General features: G+C 40.4%; 1 protein-coding gene across 1 annotated transcript in view; it reads right to left on the bottom strand.

Annotated features, from left to right (window-relative positions):
- The window catches only part of OTOG (otogelin), a 95,201-nt gene extending 79,882 nt beyond the window's left edge, over nt 1-15,319 (bottom strand). The window contains exons 1-12 of the mRNA XM_069016876.1: nt 15,225-15,319; nt 15,068-15,128; nt 14,894-14,948; nt 13,626-13,716; nt 6,309-6,401; nt 5,937-6,091; nt 5,422-5,540; nt 4,864-5,069; nt 3,179-3,309; nt 2,197-2,303; nt 1,172-1,281; nt 261-386 (exon numbers count right to left, since the gene is read on the bottom strand). Coding sequence (XP_068872977.1) covers nt 261-386; nt 1,172-1,281; nt 2,197-2,303; nt 3,179-3,309; nt 4,864-5,069; nt 5,422-5,540; nt 5,937-6,091; nt 6,309-6,401; nt 13,626-13,716; nt 14,894-14,948; nt 15,068-15,128; nt 15,225-15,276 — 1,306 coding nt within the window. The 5' untranslated portion in view covers nt 15,277-15,319. The remainder of the gene's footprint in view (nt 1-260; nt 387-1,171; nt 1,282-2,196; nt 2,304-3,178; nt 3,310-4,863; nt 5,070-5,421; nt 5,541-5,936; nt 6,092-6,308; nt 6,402-13,625; nt 13,717-14,893; nt 14,949-15,067; nt 15,129-15,224) is intronic.
- Nucleotides 15,320-16,389: the final 1,070 nt, after the last annotated feature.

Below are 16,389 nucleotides of genomic sequence, written 5' to 3'. Positions count from 1 at the left end.
CAGAGCAAACCCCATTCTTTCACTGAAATTGTGCAGCTCTACAGCTAGAATGTGGATCTGTGCTGAAACCTATTCCTACATTTTACAGGGAGGAAAAGGCTCTTGTCAGTTAGGAAAACAAGGTCAGTTATCCCCTCTCTGCTGGCACTCAATTTATAAAGAGCTCCTGGGAATGCTTTAATCTAGTTGGGTCATATAGGGTGTAACTTGAGGAGGAAAGTTTTACAGAATCAAATACATTTCTGAGGAGCAAAACTCACCATCTGGGCAGTAGCACCCATCAATGCAGTGAAGCTCACTGCCAATGCACTGTGATTGTTGGTGACAGGAAACAGGGCAGCAGTTGATGCATTCACTGTAGGTCAAGGGCTCAGCACAGGTAATGGCTAAAATATAGAAACAGGTGGAGAAGTAGAGCTACTGCCAAAGGGCTTAAATGGACTGTACATGTTTCTTTCAGGTATTTCTTTCCTGGCTAGTCAGTTGAGTATCTGTTCTCTAGATAAACTTTGTCTAAAACAATGGCTTTCCTAACACACAGAGAATTGATACATATTTATATATTCCCACTCGCTCCATTTAAGGTGCATTAAGAAGGAATAATCTTAAATTATACTTTCTCACAGCAGAGCTATTTAAGATACTCAGACCATCACTAGAAGTGGTCAGAACACCCATTAACAGAGATTTTTTGGAACCACAGGGGAAATCTCCTGTCATAGATGACAAAGCAGTTTTGGTCCTGTGTTCCAGGCAGGCAAACAAATTAGGTAACCTCTTTCAAACTTACTTTATGTGACTTGTAAGATGAAGTTTTATGCAACTACAATTTAAGTTTAACACTCATGATACGGATTTTCTGTATCACAAAGCTATGAAGACTTTGACAATATTTGAAAGAGCAGCTCCACATAAATAAAAAGGCTTAATTACCTTAAAGAATAACATTGTAATAAGCTTAGTGCTTTAAAGAAATTTGGTACAAATCACACATATTAAAGAGGAAACCCATTGCATTTGTGTAGCCTTGAAGTGAGTTTGACTCACTTAAGAGCTTCATTAAGGATGAGTCCAAAACTGGAGAACAGCAAAGAAGTAAAACTATGAAGGGCACCCTTCTCAAAATACAATGACCAAGCAGCATTTCCAAGTACAAGAGCATGGGCATTACCACATTGCTGGAAGTGCACACGCCATCCATGAAGTGGCTTTCCTGCTTGGGCACATGCTCTGGCATACTCAGTGAGTGCTCGACACCAAGTTGCATCATCAGCTGCTGACCTTACACAAATAAAATGTGAGACATTATTGTGTATCTCCATTCAAACATACACCCATAACCTCATGAATGCTCCTGAATTGCATCCAACCATACTGTTTGAATCTACTTCAACAATGTTCTAAAGTATTGTGCTGTTGGACTAGGTTAAAAGTCTTAAAAGGTTAAAAAAACTTCCTGCCACACTTGAAGAGAGATCATCAATGTAAGTATCAATACATTTGAGACCTGACACTATTTTCCTGAATAAATCCACAAAAGCCAGAGATACAGCTGTATAAGGACACTTCAATAAAGGTCTTGATTTTTACAGAAGGAAAAACCACCTGCAGAAAACTCGCAAGAAGGAAGTGTAAAATTTCTACCAGTGAGCCACCAGGGTACAAGAAATGGAAGTTATCTTCTGACCTGCCTTGTTTTTTTTAATCTAACTAGTCAAAACCACTTGGACCAGCAATATAGCAGGTTATGAAATGGTAGCATAAGTTCAAATAGTAATCAAACTCCTCTTTTCAATGGATTGCCATACAGTTTGAAGAAGCCAAACGGGCTCATTCACTATGACTTTTCGTTATAGTAAAAAGGCTTTAGAATGGCAGAAAGCACCTAAGGATGTTTCACACTCAGAATCAAAACAGATGATATATTCAAGGGACGTAGACTAACACATTAGGAAAATATCTGGGCCTGGCTTTGGTCATCCTTATGCCAAAGAAAACAGGAGCAACTCCACAGCATTCCACAGCAGTAAAACTAGAACAGGTGAGAAAAGCAAGATAACAGAACAATGATAGATAAAAACTTACATGCAGAGAAAGCCACAAATCTGTTCATTTAACATTTTTAATTCATTCTTATGATAGAAGGACCATGGTTTTTTATAATAGCTTTGGAATTAGCCAAAAACAGTCACTTACATGCAGAGATCATTTGTGCAGCTTGCCATAAAAGAAAGAGGACTCACATACTCATGACATTGTTTAAATGGGGGATGTAACAGGATATTACACAGAGCATATGCCTTCTGAAATGAAAGAGACAGCTGTTGTAATGAGGTTTTCAAAAACAAACATAAGCAGAATAAAATAGAATGTTGTGGAAAATCAGAACAGACATCTGTCTGTGTCTAGGAATCACTTTCCTCTCAACAAATAGAAGCAGTGTTAAGCAACATCTTGCTCTCCATGCCAAAGTTTCCGTAACATTGAATCTTTTATCGAAGGTCATATCAGTGGTAGTAAAATATATCCCTTCCCCAAAAAGAGCATAGTTAATTTTGCAACTAAGCCAAGACGACCTGAAAAAAGCCTTCATTTTAATTAAATTACACAGTAAAAGGCAAGAGAAATAAACCATAGCTGGCATCAGCTTCAGTTTCAAAGCACTTTAAGGGTTATATCCTGAAAATACTAGTTAAAAGGAAAAATTACTTCAATGTCATGGAAAAAAGCAACAATAATTGTCTTTTTAAGCACTGGCAAATGAACTGTGCTCTGGCTCTGGTTTTGCTTCCCTGCTTCTTTCTATCCTTCCTAAAGGGAAGGAATGTGTACTAGTTCTAGAAGAATCCCATATTTTACAACTTGTCACTCATTCAGCTTCATAGTCAAACACTTCTATTGGCTGTTATGCAGACAGTAAAACATTTGAAAAGATCAAGAATTAAATTCAGAAGAAAAGAGGGGCGGCAGCGTGGAGGGGAAATGATTACAGGACAAGGGAAGATCTGCTGCAGTAAGTATTTTAATTAACCTCTCCCCCAAAAAGGTGCAAATATTTCCAGTCTTCTTCATGGCTTAGAAGTTGTCAAATTATTCACTGAACATTCAAATTAAGTCAAACTCTTGCTCCAATTAGAATCACCAACTATGTCAATAACCCTTCTGTGTTGATCCAAACCTGCAGAGATTCATGGCTTTGTGTCAGGCATGGCGGTTCATTGAGAAGAGATTTATCCCAATCGGGTGTTCCTTGCGGAGGATTTTCCTGCCAGCTCTCTACGAATTCTGTTACATCATCTGTCAGTTTTCCTAGACAAGACACACACAGTCACACAGTGACTTGGCAGAACAACAGTGTTTCTATAGGGTTTCCCAGGAAAACGTTTCAATAATCAAAGCACATCAAGAAGAGAACACCTAACCCTTCTTACTACTAAGTAAATAAGCTGAAATCAATCTGGTCCTTTAAAGAAGCAAAAAATACTTTTAAAAGGAACTACAGAGGTGGGCTTTAGGATGGCAGAAAGCACCTTACTCAGGCAAGGAAGGGCTTTAAGGGAGAAGGACTACACCTGCCTTAGTCATCAATAGAATAAAGGAAACAAAAGCTTTAATAAATTGTATAGACATAGGTCTATTCTGTCACTTTATAGAAAATTCCCAATGGGGAGTCTAAAACTCAAGAAATCTGAGGCATTCCTGAGTCACTGCAATGGTACAAAATGATTGTTTGAATTAGTCAAATATGGGTATGACTCTTTTATTTAAGTAGCAATGTCCATACTAGGGTTAAACCAACTAATCCATTATTATTATCATCATCCACCTTGGACAAGTGGAGACATTGATTACTGCTTGGATTGCCCACACATGCATATCTTACCACATCTTTATTACTACTGCTCCCCAAGCTAAGTGGATAAAGCTCGTGCACAGTGAATTCACTTGTGCTACAAACGCAGATTTAAGGGACTGAGACACTGAGAAAGGTGAGAGGGGAGAGGAAAGTCTCTGGGGAAAAGACCCCTTGATCTTGGTATTAATATAAACAACTTGATTTAGTGAGCAAAGTATTAGTGGGGGTAATAACTGCTAACAGAGCAGGGCTGGTGCTTTCTGGAACTGCGTGGAATGCATAAACAACAGAGGAAACCACACTCACTCTCTGAGCATTGAAGTAGTGCTCTACAGAAATATCCTCAAGAGGAGGAGCCAACAGTTAAACAGCCCAAAACAATGTTTTCCAGAAGTTTTTATGGCCTAACTTGAGATACTTTTAGGGGACCTGATTTTTTCCCTGAAATGAGGTTTTTTTCCCTGAAATGAGATTTTTTTTTCTCATTTCACAGATATCTTCACTCACTATTTACTGAAATCCAAGACTTTCAGAAGTGTCTGAAGTTGACATTGAAGAATCACTGGTTAATTCTGAAAGTGTTAACACAAATGAAATGCCAGATCAAACAGGATTTGACAGTTTTCATTAATTTGATTTATTAATTATTGATTTATTTCCGATAGCAATACCTCAGGCTTGCACAGGCTGGAAAATTTCTAAAAGGGCAGTGAACATTTAAAAACAGACTTTACCTTTCAGGTCCCAGGAAACTGGAGCACAAATACCACTGTAGGTAATTGAGTAAGACAGCTTTAGGATCTTCCTCCCTACAGCCCCATCCATATTGAAACTTGCTCTCTTCACCAAATATCACTTAGCAGAAGTATTTCCATATCATATTTTCCATTTCAAAAATCACCCATCTTAAATTCAATCAGCATTGCAACTAAATACTAAGGAACATTTATCTCACCTGAAAAATAAACCCACCATATTACACAGCAGGAAGTACCTTAAATACTCACCATAACTGGTTTCCAGATCATCCTGCAGAACAGCATTATTGTTTCCACACAGTCCGTGGGTTTTGCCCAGGTACTCTGGCGCCATTTTAATGTACACTGCAGATGTACCATCCCAAGCCAGAGTAAAGGCATACTGGTGCCTGACTAGGAAGTATCCAGCTAGCTTCTGGATGTGTAAGTTTCCAATAACATAAGGTAATTGTACTCTGGAATGACACAGAACCAAAACCAGTACTACATTAGAAAGTGTAACTATTAAAAAGAAATTACTTGCTGATAATGACTTCCTCATACAACTGAAAATCCCTGATGGAAATACTGAGTAACTCCACTAAACCACATCAATTTGCAAATAACAGCAAAAATCATGAATGCCGATGATTATACTTAATTCTATATATCACTAATTTAGGTATCACCTTCCTCAGACACTACTCAATAAATGGAGGGTAAATGTTGCAGCTGTAGTCTGGGTGCTTTTTCAGCCTACCAAGGAATAAGTTTACATCTCTGTTAACTCCAATGTAACTACAGCATTAGAAGCATGACTGCAATTACCCAAATCCTTTATAGGTGACTTCACTGCTCATCTTTATCTGTTCATCTCCAGAAAAGAATAAACTAATGGACCTTTTGCAGGAATAAGGAGAAGAATGGCATTCAGGATCATTATTCACCTGCCAAATAAAATCACAAAGTCAACGTTTTAATCAAATTCTTTGTAATTCACAGTAACAGAACTAATACCACCAAATCTGCATTCAGAATGGGAACAAGAAGTTTGGTCCCCCTCTTGTGGAAAAAACTGAGTGGTATTTTCATAGCCATGGTCATGGAGTGGTCTTTTCACAGCTTTGAGTGAACAAAGTAGTCTCTGGAAGGACACACAGTCTTTATTCCAGCTGTTTACATTTTACACTATCGTAACTGGTAGCCCACATCATGTTAAAATCACATATAGGTTACATTATACAACCCCCTGTTATCATCTCAAGTTATTTTTAATCTCTTAAAATGAATACATTATTAGCATGCTCAAACAGTTTAAAGGAATGTAGAGTACCATTTCCTACCTGTATGGAAAAGCTCTGTTCATCTAACTCAGCGTGTCTCACAAGGGCATATGTGGATTTCCCAGAAAAGTAATAATAGAGTCCATCAAAAGTTTCAAAATTATATTGGCCCCATGTCCTGCATATATGATCTCTTTCAGCACCTGTGTTATACACTAACAAAAGGAGAGTCACTTGAGACATAGCACTGTTTTTTTGATACAAACAGGAGTTGAGATGGGGCAGTGCAAGCCAACATGCTGTGAAATATAATGACATAAAAGAAAGGATGGAGAAAATGCTACAGCATGAAGGGAACCTTTAGGCAGAGAGGAGTCATTGCAGCAGTGGGAGCAATCCCAGAAACCCCGTCAGATTTCTCTCTTTACACACCTGTCTGGCATCTTGGTCCCGTCGCATTAAATCGACTGCAGTTGCACAGCTCTCTGTAGACACACTCACCTCCATTAAAACATGTCAGTGAACCTGAGTGGAAAAAATCAAGGCATGTAAAAAGTAAATTATGATAGTTTTCTTTCTTAAGACCAAGTTCTTTCATGGAATGTAACTCTGAGAATGACAGGAGTTGATAACTCAGCATTAAAGTGTCCCTGAGAATCCAACCGGCCCAACAAAAAGGAAACACACTGTGATAGCTTCAACTCAAGTTATACAGCCAGATTAATAAATCTACTGCACATTTAGAGAAGAAAAATCAAAATGTCTGGGACATCTGCTAATCTGACATGTTTTCAGTCCTCTAAGTAAAGAATAGAGGAAGTGAACAAGTACTGCACCATGAAGAAGCCCAGTGCCTGTATCCTTCCATGAGTAACACCCTGTTGGTAAGCTCTGCCAGGATGAGAGCAGACTGCCTTAGAAATACAGATGTTCCAACCCCAGATGTGTCTCTTTACCTGTTGCCCTCCTTCCATCTTACAGCTTGCAAGTACACCAACCACGAACAGTTTGCATAAAGACACAGATCCCTGTAATCGACAGTTTTGGGCTTGGGGGAGGGAGGTGATGGGTTTTTTTAATTGCTATTTTCCTTGGGAAGATCCATATCAAAATACAACAGAAGTTTTCATTGTCTAAAGAAAAAGGCGCACAAGCAGAAAAAGTTTGCTGTTACTAAATTTAAACTTCGTGATTAAATCTTTTTTAAATTGTGATCCATTTACTTATTTTGCTAATATTTGCTCCTATAAAATCTGTTCAGGAAATTAATTTTAATAATTTACTAGCATGCAGTCATAGTAGTTTTTGTACTTTAGAATACAAACTGAGATTGCTTTAGTTGCAGAAAGCAGACAAGCTGCTCAGAAGAAACCAGTCTTCTTTTCTTTATCTTTACAAATACATCATTCTTGAAAAATAGTCATAGAATGATTTGGGTTGGAAGGGACCTTAAAGATCATCTCTTATTCTTTGGTAGCTTAAAAAAGCAACCAATCCCACTAGACCAGGTCTCTCAAAAGCCCCATCCCTCCTGGCCTTGAACACTCCCAAGGATGGGGCATCCTCTCCTTCTCTGAGCAACTATTCCAGTGTCTCACCACCTTTATAGCAAATAATTTCTTATCAATATCTTATCTAAACTTACTCCCTTTCAACTTCAAGCCATTACCATTTCCATTTGCAATCCCATTATAAATACTAACTAATTATTTAAAGACTTGCAAAATATCCAAACAATTAATTTTGATTCCCTTGGTTTCAACAAGCACTCTCTTACCTGCCAACAAAAATAAAAAATAAAAGCCATGTTCAAAAGAACAAGGCAGGTAGACAAAGTAAAAGGCAATGCTTCTTTGCCTGCTAGCCCAACTATCCAGCTCTTTTCCCTGCCTGGCCAGTGTGAGGTCAATAAAAATAATGCAAGCACCATGCAGAAAGGTCCTTACTTACAGTGGCTGAGCCATCTCATTTACATGCTCACAGTGACCAATCTTGTCAATAATGCAAAAGCCTGTTCCTCTTGTCAAGGGAGGCAGACATTGATCTCTTTCATCTTGAGTGTTGTGAGACCTGTGTAACCAGAGCCCTGGTCTCTGTTCTTTGCTTCTCTAAGACTATGCCCTGTTGCCTGCCCAGTTACAATAACATGCAATTAGGCTGCAAGTCATGTTCCTCTGAGCTGTAGAGGAAGTTAGCCCCCTTTTGATGTTTCAGGTTGAATGATTCCATTCTAAGCATGGCTCAGGTAACCTGCTTCAAGCCATGTTTGTTCAGATTGTGCAAACAGTCAGCTGACCTGGGGACCCTTGCTGTCACTGGGTAGGATCTCCCTGGCTCTCCTTTAGAGAGAAAGGATGTTAGTCAAATCTGAATCAAAAATCAAATGACTCAATCATGAGCGTTTTCCTCTTTATAAAGACTTCTTCTGTGTGTTATGATTCTAAGAAAGTATGACAATCTTAGTTATTGTATTTTATATCCCTTTTTACACCACTGTAAACTGTCTTTCCTTACACTGCATAGAACAGCTGTGTGTGCAAACATTAGTTATCCTTAAGAAGGTAATGAGGAAAGCAGCATTGTTTCAGATCACATTTAGCACTCCTACTGCTGTAAATGTGACCTCCTTTAATCATGCAATTCTGCCCCATTAACACAGAAATACCTCCTAAAGAATTCTGAAAAAATATCCTGTAACAAGGCGTTCATTCTAATCTTTGTCATTAAAGGAATATGACCTCTCCAAATAAGATAACGCAGATGACCACATCAAAAGTTTATATCTCCCCTAGAAATGTGAGAAATTTTAATACTTGCAGAAAGGGAAAATACATGAAGATTAAGTAAAAGCTAACATTAGGAAAAGTTACAGAACAATATTTTGTCCTTTATTTACCTGAAAGTGACACCTATTAAAAACTCCTCAGCTCCTCTTTCCCCTTTGACATTATGCCAGTTGAGTGCACTGGGTTGGAATCTGAAACTGAAAACTGGTGAGACTTTTCTAGCAGAAAATGGGAGGCCTAAATAGCATGATTTGACTCACATAAGTAATAATGGGATTTCCAACCACTGTTGCCACCAGAACCTGCAAATCACCCTGATAGCATGACCACTGCTGTGAGGAAGCAACCAGCCTCAAATTCCTTCTTTATCAAATAAGGTGAAGACTTGGCATCATCTTGCAGCACAGGTCTGAATTCTTCTCTGCTGTTCTCAGCTTAAATACTCTAACCCCCTGGTAATTACTGAACAGGCTGCAGCCCCATGGATAGGGTTGTTTTAGTCCCTTGAGCACATGGACCCCCTTTTCAGTTCATCCCCCTTTTAAATTCTTCTATGAGCAGTAGCAGAGCCTCGAGCCCATTATTGAAAAAGTGTGACTGTAATCCTGCCCATCTGCATGTCCCCACAAGGGATTCTGCAGAGCAGTGTCCAAGCTTCACACAGACATTCCTTAGTAGCACCATGATAGCTGCTCAAAGGCATCTTGCATCTTCATCAAAATACACGTTTGTTTTGAAATATTATTATTGATGCAACATATTTAGTGGGTTTGCATCTCAGATAATTGTGCACATTTAGCTTTATCTGCTTTCTTACATTACTTCTTCTCCAATGAATACTTAAGATCTCTTGAACTTATTTCAGTTCTAATTGAATGCTATGTCCTGGGTTGCTCATCCATGACTTGGGTCTTCTGATCTGTCATGCTCATTAGGAATAGAAGAAGTAATTTATATAGTGTGGAGCCCTTCAGCATGAAGTGAGATACAGTCACTAAAGAAGTGCTCTCCTCTTGGAGCACAAGGAGGTAACTGCAAAGAAATCTTCTCTATGTATTCCACACAAAAGTTAAGATACTACATCAAAGAGATATCTATAAGGTTTTTTCACTTTCATTCAAGAACACTTCTGACTATGCAGATTACCAAGCACATCAACTTTGGAAATTCTTGATTTTTGCTTTAACTATCACATGAATACAGATGCTCAAGCTCAGGTCTGACCCCAAGGTAACACACCATTATCACCAGTACACTATTAATTCTTGAGTATTTGTGCCTGATGTGTACCTTCCTATGAGTATTTTTCAGTAAAATATTTAGTACTTCCTTGTGCTACTATTTTTTCTACTATTTAAAACACAGCATGAACAAAAATTGCTTAATGCAAAATAGTAGACACAGGTTTCTTTTCAGGACATTCATTACTAGATTCAGTTGGACAGAAAATTTAAGAATGAAAGATTAATTAAGAGATCTGAAGTGATAAATTTTTGCTTAAGCAAGACAGATACAAGGCCCAGCCCATGCCCTCAGTTCTTATGATTCTGCCTAGATATCAACTTTTACCCAAACAGTTTTAGAGATTTGGAGTCATTTACAGAAATAGACAAGAGTCATATTTTTCAGAATCCTTTAAAAAAATCACATATTTTAAAAGTTCTATGCAAGAGTTGAAGAGCAGTTCGCTTGAAGAGTCTGAAGGTAATCAAAGTATTAAAATTATCAATTATTTAAAAATCAACAAATTTTATTCTTGAATGGAAAGGTGAAAAAGCAAAGCAGATCAGGATAAGAATTTGCAAGAAACTTAAATTAGATCTAGAGCCACACATAAAAAAGTAGAAGTTGTGCTTAAAATGTAATATTTAAATTTTTGCAGTCAACAACCTTGAAATTCTATATTTTGTAACTCTGCATAATTTCCATTGCACATTTCTCTAGGTGCAAGCTTTCAGTGTTCCTTCAGCTATGGGAGAATTAATATAACCAGTATTTCTTGCATTATTTTTTACCCTTCAGCTTCCTAGTCCTTGAAAGCACCTGCCTGCAGTGGCACAGGTTTTCCCCAGCATAAATGGGCAAGGATACAATAATACAGCCCAAGGCCAAGTACCTCATTGCTCTAGCATGTCAAATGTACCTCTTTGGGATTCTGAGGTGAGTGAGTAGGATGTAATTTTAGCCCTTCAGTTCCAAGAGCCTTCCAGTTAGCCACGTATTTTCTGCTCTGGTACACCTCCTGAAATCAGTTCTCAAGCACACATTGCAAGGGACAAGCATCTTCTGTGGTAACAGTGTCTCGTGCCTGCTACATTTCAACACAAGAGAATTTGTGGTGTTTAGAATGTTAGAAATTATCAGCTGTAGCCTGAATACCTCCAGAAATAATTTGGTTTGCCTGTCCCAGGTTCTTAATGCTTTAGCTCAGGAGTTTTCTGTTTGGGGTTTTTTACATTAGTTTGTTGTTTTTTAATTTTGCCTGAAAAATACTTGTGTGGAAGGAAGTTTAACAGCTATATAAACTACCTGTTAACTTCATCAATTTTTCTGATAAACATTTCAAATCCCATGTTCCCTGGCTGCAAGAAACTAACACAGAACTTATCTCTTGGCATTTGCTTGTGCCATACTAACTTTTTTGTTCCAGTGACAGGGAAGACATGACTTAAGACATTTCACTTTCTGAAATGCTTTCAATTGACTAACACAACACGAAGGTAAAGAGATCTCTTGCACAAGTCATGCATTCATTCCACATAAAACATGTTGATTTATCTTTATAGAGTAACAGAATACAAGAAAAAATGGTATTGCAGCAAGAATTGACTGTAGTAGGATGAAATATAAAACTGTGATTATAGTGAACTTATAAGTACTTCAAAGAATAATTTTCTCAGAGACATTGCTAAAGTAGAGAAAGCAGCTGACAGCCTACCTTGCTGTTTTGATTTGGGTTTCTATTTGCTAAGGTTTTTTAAACAAAGAAGGTTAATTATTTCATACATCCCCAGATGTTCGCAAATCCCACTCCATGGGCAGAGTTATAGCAGCTTGCATCTCTTTAAATTGGAGAGACCAAAATGAAAACTATTTTTCTACATATTTAGAGCATCGTACAAAACAGATCAGATTATTCTTTCATTTTGTTTTTTTAATGTGTCTTTCACACACATACAAAAATAGACTCCATTTGCCACACACTAATTTACTGTGATTTAAAAAGGAAACTTCCAAGCCTCCCACTGTTCAAAAGCATTTAATAATACTGATTTTATTTGCCTTCAAGTACAGGTAATCATTAATAATTTTTAAGGCATGTCTTGAACAACACTGTCTTGCCAAAACAAGTACATCAGAAATGGAAAATCCATATGGAATATCTTTGCCTCGTAGAAATACAAATTAGAAAGAAAACAAAAAAGTTTGTACTATCACATCTACAGAGAGCAGTAAAACCTAATTCTTGGCATCATAACTGCACCCTCCTCTAGAAGCTTAGCCATGTGATGAGTTAGCATAAGACATTTACAATCATTTTGTTCTCCCTCGTTTAAATTTGTTCTGCCATTTCTTAAATATTAGGCATATTTAAGAAACTATAAACTTGCACATAAACCCTTGACAAAAGCTTTTTAATAGAAATCTTGCAATGAGTTTATGTCCATGGTTTTTATTGCACACTTGAACGATAACATATCTTTTTTCCAGACCTGAAGCAAAAAATGAAATCTTGTAGTTCCATTAAAGAAATTTTCACTAGGCAAAAACCAAACCCAGTGAAACAAACTATTATTATGACAACAAATTTCTCACCATATCTGCATGATCTGCATATCTTCTCTTTGTAAGCTGCTTCATTTTGTATAAAATGAAGAGCATAACAACTTCTTGGTCAGTAAGATGGTGCAACCCTCAAAAGCAGAGGAATTTTTACTAGTACAGAGTGCTAGGTTTCTAAATCAATTTTATCATACACAATATATCTATAACTTTTTCATATTCTGGAGAGAGATTCATAGGTAATAGTTTTTCTTGGAGCAATATTATGCTTCTCTAAACTCTGGTATCCTTCCTCCACATTCAGCTACATGCTCCTTAAAAGCTTCTGAAAACAGTGTGTATTGAAGGCATTAAAAGCTTTTGGAGAGGACACAACCCTAATCACAATTGATAAGAGTCCATTCCACACATTAGTCTTGCCTTTTGTGCCATAAAGCTATGGGATGCACATCCAGACTATTCACTATTATGTAGGTCCCACATCCAATGTGGTCAGGCTGACTGAAGAGAAACTAGAGGGTCTGCATCACTAACTAAAATTACTCTGAATTATTTTGCCTCATTCTTCTCCTTTCTACAAGACAAGCATGACCCAGACCCTTCTGCAGAGCTAACACAGAGATCTTTACCCTTCACCAAAGATACTTAAGCCCATCCACTTCACTTCTGAAAATAAGACAAAACAAAGATGCCCATTCCTCAAGCAAATGCCCACCACTGCAAGCTGGTGGCCAAAAGGACCTTATCCTGCTAACCCATAGATCATCACACAGAAAACACCTGTAGGTTACCTTAGCAAAAACAAACAAACAAAAAATCTCCAAGCACAGAAGAGGTACTGGACACAATTTAGTATCATCTAGACAGTAATCCACATTGTTATGTAAATCACACTACAAGAGCAGATTTTCCTTCTGAAAGTTCCTTATTACAAAACCTGCAGTTAGGAACAGTCTTTCAAGTAATCAAAACAGAACCAGGTGTAAACTTTAAGTTAGGTAAAACTCCATGACAAATTTCCACTCTCCTGGGGACTTTTGAGACCAAACAGGGTAGAGCCTCCTTATCACTAAGGCCTGTATTAGCCATTTTAGGATTTTTTTCTTCCTAAGAATGATTAAACAACACAGAAAATAAGGGACAGCTGAAGTCACTTTATGTAGAAACATAAATAACTTACTGGATGGTCCACATTTCATACTGTGAATTCTCCTGTCCTGAGACAAGGACATTGTCGTAGGTGAAGTGCTATAAACTGCCATTCCAGACTCCTTTCAGAAAGAACAAAGAAATCAGCAGCTATAAACAAGACACCTAAAAGTCTCTTCAGTCTGTCAGTAAATTTACTACTTTTAGCAAGACCATTGCTTCATATTGGCTTACTATAAAATTCCCAAAAAACTCCACTGTAAAGTAAAAAGTACACTCTATTCAAGTCTCCAGTATGTTTTCTTTTTCCTTCCTCCTAAACGTATTTCCTACTGAAGATTTCTGTTCAGTAGGCTAGTCCAGAAAGAAACAAAAAATGTATTACTAGATCTTGAATTCTTCATGGGAGAACCTAAATCCAGAAGTATTTGCTATTATTGGTGGTTGATCTGGTTACTTGTTTGCAGTTATGTGAAATTTTTTCTTTGCTGAGTGCTTCCCAGAAAGAGCAGGGAGAAAGCAGAAAGAAAGGTGACTCCCTCTGAGGAGCCACAAACAAGGACTACAAAGCAATCCTCCCTTTTCCCACCCTCAAACAAGGGAGTGGGAACCACACACCCTAATTACATTTCAGCAACGCGCCATGAGTGACACAGTCGAGTTGCCAAGATAAACCACATCCAAAAACCTGTGCAGTGATGTAGATACCCAATACTGCCAGCTCCTTTACCTCTACTGAGAAGCAAAAAGGCTTCCACAAAGCAATTATTACTGGATGAGCCAGACTAGACCTCAACTTTGCCTCGAGCAAGGATGCTTCCGTACAACACATAACTTCTGGAACAAGCTAAAACTCTAGATACAGTCACGCAATCTTCTCTCGCTGCTTAAACACTAAACTTTGAGGACTGACACTCCTCGTGGCTGGGATAAAACACACATTCGAGGGCAAGTCCTGAAGAGTCCCCAAGAGAACAGCCACCAAAATTACTGATGGTGTCACAGGAATGTCCAGATATATTGAGGCAAGATACGAGCAGCACAGAACACCCATCCCTCTGTCCTGCCCAGCCAGCCCCCTCACAGGGGTCTCTCCCGGCGGCGGCGCTGGGAAGCCCGGCACCACCTGAGCTCATCAGCCCCACGAGCCCTGGATGCAATGTGGTGGATGCTCTCTTCCCGGGGCCTCTCCAGCGGGAAGCCGCACATCCCGGTGGCCTGATCTCCCAAGGGAGGAGTGGCAGCGCCCGGCCCCGCGGTGCCCGCCCGCCATCCCCTCTGCCCAGCCCGCACCCTCACCTGCACCGCCGCGGCGAGGCCGCCCCGGCTCCGGGGTCCCGCGGTGCCGCCTCGGCTGAGGGGGAGAAAAGAGCAGGGTTGGCTCGGCCCGGGCAGCGCACCCACCCACCCAGCCAGCCAGCCAGCCAGCCAGCCAGCCCGGAAAGGGTCCCGCTGTGCCCGGCCGGCTCTCACCTGGGGAGCTGCGGGTCCCCTTCGGCGGGGAGCTGCGCCCGGACACCCCACGGAGACAGGGCTGCAAGGCAACGGCAGCGGGTTAGCGATGGCCAGGACTGCCCTGCCCGCCCTCCCACGCCATCCCACGCCGCTCCCTGCCCGGCGGGACACTCACCCGAGGGCAGCCAGGCGCACAGCAGCGCCCCGAGGAGGAGCCGGGTCTCCATGCGGGCGGCAGAGACTTCCCACGGAGCTCCAGCCTCTACCTATGCCCCGAGCTCATCCCGCCCTCCCGGGCGGGGCGGCCGGGGGGTTTATCCGCACCCGCCCCCCGCCCCGAGCCCGGCCCTTCCCCAGCGCCCACCCCGGACGCCGCCCCTCGCCGGACAGCGGGGTCCGGCCCGGCCGGCCGCTCCCCTGCGATCGCCTGTCCCTCCCTGGCCGTGCCCGGCGCTGTGACCTCGCCGCCTCCACACGTCCACTTCCACTTTTCTGCCCACCGGGGCTTTGGGAGACTGTTCGTGTGCCGGTGTCTCGGCAGCAGCAACAGCCGGGGCAGCCGCTCTAAGCACCCACTCCGAGGCGAGCGGAGCCGGGGCTGCTCCCACAGCTCCTGGGGATGAGCACGGACCGAGCGCGGCCCGGAGCCGCCCGCTCCTGCTGCAAATCTTGTCCGTGCTCAGCACGGAGCATTGGCCCCACTGAAACAGGTGTCAGGACTTGAATAACGACAGACTTAAGTGACATGCACTGAATGCATGCAGCTAACGTGTACGGATGGTTTCCATGTCTTCTGATAACTTTTTTTGTTGTACTATAAATTCACACTCTGGAGCTCTCTGTGGAGCCTTTTCCATGTTTATTCCTCCTCTTTTTTCTTTCTTTTTTCACCCCTTATGATTAAATTTGCTTCCTTTCATTATGTTTCTTCCCTTTTCTCTCCTCCTATCACTGTTACCTTTCCTCTGTTATTTTCCCTTTCCCATCTGCTGCTGTCTCTCTCCCCATCATTCTTCAGGTTTGCATATCTTATGACAGAAGCTTTAGAAGCTGCCCATACCAGGTGAGAAACTGTCTCAGATAAAAAGGGGCCTTTTCTGACTGCTTTGGGAAGTCTGTTAACAGTAAGTCATTAAAAAGATCTCTTTTCTGCCTTTGTAATTTGTCCCTGTGGATTGTGTTTCTTGTGTTTCATTTCTAATGAAATGATGGAAAACTAGTGATGTTTTCACTGAGAATTCTGTTCCCTCCTGTAAGTGTTGGAGGGAGAATGTGCATGAGAGAAAAGAACGTGAGGAATAAATGATATCCTTTAACTTTGACACAGCTTTTTCCAAACA

The sequence above is a fragment of the Aphelocoma coerulescens genome, chromosome 5 (genome assembly GCF_041296385.1).
Source record: "Aphelocoma coerulescens isolate FSJ_1873_10779 chromosome 5, UR_Acoe_1.0, whole genome shotgun sequence".
NCBI lineage: Eukaryota > Metazoa > Chordata > Aves > Passeriformes > Corvidae > Aphelocoma > Aphelocoma coerulescens.
Note: the sequence above shows the minus strand (reverse complement) of the source record. Positions and strands in the feature narration are given on the sequence as shown.